Below are 5,178 nucleotides of genomic sequence, written 5' to 3'. Positions count from 1 at the left end.
GTTCAGCAGTCGGGGCAGGGCGGCGGTGCCCCTCAGCCGGAGGGCTGGAGGGGGCAACCGGCTGAGCTCGCCGCTTGTGTCAGGAGTCTCCTGGCCACCCTTCGTTACTCCATGTGCTCTCCTCGTGGGCAAGGACAACATCTCGACTGTTTCTCGTGTGCTCACTAAAGCTGGGGAGGGTGTGCTCCTTCACAGCTACAGGCCGGAAGGTGCCTACGAGGGAATGGTAAGATCCTGATCCACGTACCCAGCTGGACCTGTTCACCTGCACATTTACGTTTCTTTCAAATTTTCGAGAGTTTAATCGCTCTGTAGTAGTCCTGTAGTCACTGCATGTAATTTTCCTCCTTTGTTTTATGAGCACTGCTTTGGTTATGGTGTTCTCTGGGTAGGTCATCTGCAATAACCTTTAAAAAAAAATCTCTACATGGTAAGTGAAATTGCAGCCAACCTTGACTCGGTTTGATTGGGTCTTACTTGGACGCTTACTGCAGATGTGTGCTTGCTGCGCAGGAGGTGCCCGGTAGTCAGACCCAGGCCGAGAGTGAGATTCCCGTGGTCTCTCTTTGTTTGTAGACAATCAGACCAGTGGTTAGATTCGTGGGGAATTTTCTTCCAGTTACTGCAGAATTTCTGTTACGCGTTGTTGTAACCATTCCTTGCTATGATCGAGCGTATCTTAATGTGAGCAGTAATGACATCTATTTATCTGAAAATACTCAGTATTTCAAGATCATTAGTGCACTTTTTAAAGTTCTGCAACAGAACGGCAAACTTCACAGCCACAATTATTCTTGACTTTTCTGCCATGCAGCAAGGAATATATATCTCTGTTTTGGAAAATTCTCACTTATTTTCTCCTCTGCGTTGAACCCGGCTGTAACGCTGCTGGGTGGTAATTGGAACTCTCATTAACTAGTACCGCTTTCCTGAGCTGGACGTTCACATGCAGTTGCAGATATGATTGCAACTGTAATGACAGTTAATTAAAACAGGTCAGAATTAGATCAGGAGGCTCGCCTTTCTTCCCACTGTACTCACAAGAGTAGCTGTAGACAAAGTGCATCTCATGCGTTGGATCCGGTTCCTCTGTGTGTTTAAGAGCCAACAAATTTTAGTCAGAGCAGCTGGTTAATGTCGTCCTTCATCTTCCTCCTCCCATTGTATCCAGCAACAGCCTTGAACCGTCACTGCTCTGATTCTGTCATTCAGGAAGCGGGAGGCGAGCGCTGACAGTCAGTGGACTGTACTTCACTCAGCACCAGCTCGCCCTCGGGAAGCGGAAAAAGTGGAGCACGGCCCAGCAGACACCTCACTTCACCTGCTGTGCTTGGCCTCCTCCCCTTTATTTGTCTTTCCCCTGCCTGGCACAAGACAGGAGGGAGCCAAAAGGGAGTGGAAATAGCCTGAGAAGATGTTGGGACTGAGAAAGGCTGGACAGAAGGTGTCCTTTGTTTTCCTTTCTCCCTTGCCTGATCCCAGCAGCCTGAGAGGCAGCGCACTGCTTTCCACGTCACTGTCACTTGCCTTCTTTCAGCTGCTGTCGAGTTTCACGCCACTTTATAGATTCGGAGTTTATGGAGGGTGGTGTTTCCAGGCCCCCGGCAGCAGCTTCGCCTTGCCCTGGTCCCGCAAGAGCAACAGGGGAGTTGAGCCTCTCTCTTGAGAACATTTTTCTGTTTGGTCATTCAGCAAAATCTCTTTTCTCCCTCTCTTTACCCAGACTTTTCTTCTGCTCACCTTTACTGCCACTATCAGTTCAAGAAGGTTATTGGACTCTCACTACTCGTGAACTCTTACACGGCACGACACCGGCTTCCAGGGCTCCCGGCCCCTCTCTTGACGGAGCTATAGGGATGGGCGGCCCTTGCAGGCCGCAGACAACACTCCGATTTTCAGCTTCCCCCCAGAGCACGCAGACCCAGCGTGCCTGTCTTGTTCCTGGGCTGGCAGCCAGCTCATCTGCTGTCTGGCCAGTGTCCAACTGTGCTAGTTTTGAGGAGGGTCGTGGGAAAATTAAATTATCAAAGGAGCACAGCTTGCATGTGGGGCAGTGATGCTCGGTGATCCCTCACATTCTGCTTTGGGAAATGCAGTGGTTTGGTTCAACACTTCAGCTTTGGAACGTGATCTGACCCTTGTTCTTGTAGGCTGGAATTCCCGACCTCGGTGATTCCATGAACATTCTATCAACTTCGGGGGGGCACAGCTATCTATAAAAGGGAGAAGGAGCTCTTGCTCTGTGTTAGAAGATAGTTAATGTGGGCAGAAGAATCACTTCAGGATTAAACAAAGCAATTCTCCCTGAAAATGAATCCCTGATCTTCAGGGTCTCTCGCTTCTTTGTTGCTGGGATTAATTTTAGAGATGTTCGTCTGCTGTGCCATTGATTGGACAAGAGCTAATGGACACAAGTTGCAGTAAGAAAAATTCCAATGAAATATTAGGAAAAGAAGTTTCTACCATGGCAGGGCCAAGCACTGGAACAGGCTGCCCTGACAGGCTGCGGAATCTCCATCCCCAGAGAGGTTCAGTGCTCAGCACTACATGGACCAGTGGCTCTTCTCCAGAGGTCCTGTCCAACCTAAGCTACCCCGTGCTGATACCATCAAACACAGATCTGATGTCTGGGGCTGGATTTTACCTCTGATCCCAGGGTGTCTTCCTGCAGAGATATGGCATGTCTTCCTTCTTAAAAGCATGGGCCATCTTTCTCTCTACTTTATTACAGAAATGGCATCTTCTCCTTATGCAGAACCTCTTTTGGAATCTGCCTCAGAATCCCATCTCTTTAATTCTGGTAATTTAGGAACATTGTAGAGAAGTGACGTATTGTTTGCTGTTACTGGTAACTTACTATGACGTGGAGCCTGCGCTGTGCAAAAGTCGTGTCGTCACTTCCTGCACAGCTCTTGGGGCTCAGGCCCTGCGCTCTGTGTGGGCACCCTGGCGCCCCTTTAACTGGGCACAGTCGCTGTTTGAGCATCTCTTGTCCACACAAAGCTTGACTCAACAAGTGGCTAACAACGGAGGTTTCCCTCCAGCTCCAAGCTGCCTTCCACCTGCTGTGAATGTGCCGTAAGCCCCCTTCCGGAGTTAGTCACTCACAGATTGTGGGGCTGGTGCATTTTCAGAGTCTGGGACAAAGACAGGGTAAGTCACGCTGCCCCATGGGTGCAGGGTTGTGTCTTCGTTTTAGGACCGGTTATGGCCTAAAGGCTGTAAAACACCCATCTGTTAAACTGTACGAAGATGTTTGATCAGCATCATCACTTGTAGGCTCCCGATCCGGGAGCATGCTCTGGCTGCAGACCAAGTTGTGGGTTTTTGTAAGGGTTTGTTTCTTTGCTGCATCCAATGCCAGGCAAAATGGAGGGCGAATAACGCGTGATGCCTTTCTCTCCTCCCTAACACTCCTCATCTCTCTCTGTTGAGAGTGTCCTGTTACTTTGTTTATGAAGATTGTGAGGACAGGAGGGCCTCAGTAACAGAGGAACCAGCATGGCTCAAGTTCTGTAAGGACAGCAGTGGACAGAGTTCCAAAGAGTCTTCGTGAGCAGAGCAGTTTGTGACAGCACAACCACAGCTGTGGTTGGGTGCATGGACTACTGACCCCGGTGACGCCAACACCCAGGGGGCTCCCAGGCTGACAGCCACAGTAAACGCTTCACCTTGGAGACACAGTTCAGCTGCGCCGGTGAGAGCAGAAGAACCTGCAATACCCTTTTTACTGTGTTACTGACCTTAACATCCTTTGTTCTCGCGAAGTCCAGCTCCCTCAGACGGTTTGCATAAACACAGAGCTGTTTTTAAGCCATCATCGAACACGGCTGATGAGCTGCGCGTGGTGGTAACACACATAGCCGGGTATGGTTTTATGCAGAACTGATGATGCTGTTTTCCTTGATTACAGATGAAGAGCTACCGTTGGCTTACAGCCTCGACGGAGATTTAAGGGACCACCACAAGCTGTACTGGGAAAGAGAGTTCAAGCCTGTGGCACAAAAACTTCTCGACAGAATTCAAAGCCGCCAGTCTTTGCAGCTGTGACTGTTACTCCATTTTAATGGGTCTTTTTTTGAGGTGTAGCTTGTAGGGCTTCACGTTTCTAATACACACGTACACGTGCATTGGTGAGATGCTGCGGAGCGTGGCAATTTAACTGAAAAAAGTCGCTGAAGCCCGGCATTTATACATTGGATACTGTCTCTGGAGAGGCTTGTATGGAACTTTTGCGTGTTTATTGCAGTTTTTACAATATATCTGAGCTGATTAAGCAGCTGGCTCAGTCTGATTTGGCTATTAATCGCGTAGTTTCTTGGCTGGGAAAAATGAAACAAACCTATTTGCTGAACTTCTGATTTTTGAAAGGTAAATTACCTGGACCTCCGTGGTACCAGAAATGCTGTGTGCTAGAGAAGACTGTCCCATGACAGAAGTCCCATCTTCCCCAGAGACTCTGACGTGCTTTTACTTCATATGACATTCTGTGACAGAGTAACCCACACGCTGTTGGGGCACTCTGCCGTGCTCTCTCCTGAGCTCCACTCTCCAGCTGGAACGCTCTCGGGGCCAGCGGGGAGCTGCTCCCTTTCCTCTGGAGATCGCCCTTTCTCTACCCGGTCCTGTGGCCAGGGTAACCCAGCTCCTGCCTTGGTGCCTGTGGGATGCAGGTCCAGCCGTGCTGGTAAGAGGCTTTTCTGAACTGGGACTTCACCTCTGAAGGCGAAGCCCCCACATCGCAGATGTGAGAGAAGGTTTTAGCTGGTCTGGTGCATTCTTCTCTCCGTTGTTCCCACATTCCCAGGATATGCCCGTACTGCTCAGACCCTTACGGGCAGCTCTCTGCCCAGGCTCGCGTCTCCAACCACAAGGCAAAAAAAGGCTCTACACCCTTCTTGTTTCTGGTGACTGCTGCTGTCTTGTTTACTGCTCAGTTCTCATCCTTTCAGCGTGCAGAAGTCAGTCCCTGCTTGTAGCCCCTGGATTAGCTCAGCAGCTGCATCACTGGCCTCAAGGATTAACAGCCCAGTTGGCTACAGCAGGCTTTACAGAGCTGACCCATTTGTCTCTTTTCGACCCCAGATCACTAAGAATAAACCGCTGTGCAGGGGCTGCCGGGCTCCTGGCTCTGAGCCTGGGGGTCAGCAGCGCTGTGCCGTGTGTGCCAGGAGAGCC

The 5,178-nt window shown here is 50.1% G+C and overlaps 1 protein-coding gene across 1 annotated transcript in view; it reads left to right on the top strand.

Annotated features, from left to right (window-relative positions):
* Window positions 1-4,050, top strand: part of LOC104501266 (armadillo repeat-containing protein 2-like) — a gene marked incomplete at its 5' end in the record, with an annotated part of 12,530 nt that extends 8,480 nt beyond the window's left edge. The window contains one exon of the mRNA XM_010145051.1: window positions 3,914-4,050. Within this exon, the coding sequence (XP_010143353.1) occupies window positions 3,914-4,050 (137 nt within the window). The remainder of the gene's footprint in view (window positions 1-3,913) is intronic.
* Between the last annotated feature and the right edge of the window lie 1,128 nt (window positions 4,051-5,178).

Source organism: Buceros rhinoceros, unplaced genomic scaffold (assembly GCF_000710305.1).
Source record: "Buceros rhinoceros silvestris isolate BGI_N320 unplaced genomic scaffold, ASM71030v1 scaffold18801, whole genome shotgun sequence".
NCBI lineage: Eukaryota > Metazoa > Chordata > Aves > Bucerotiformes > Bucerotidae > Buceros > Buceros rhinoceros.
The sequence above is the reverse complement of the archived record's forward strand: the minus strand, read 5'-3'. Positions and strand labels throughout refer to the sequence as shown.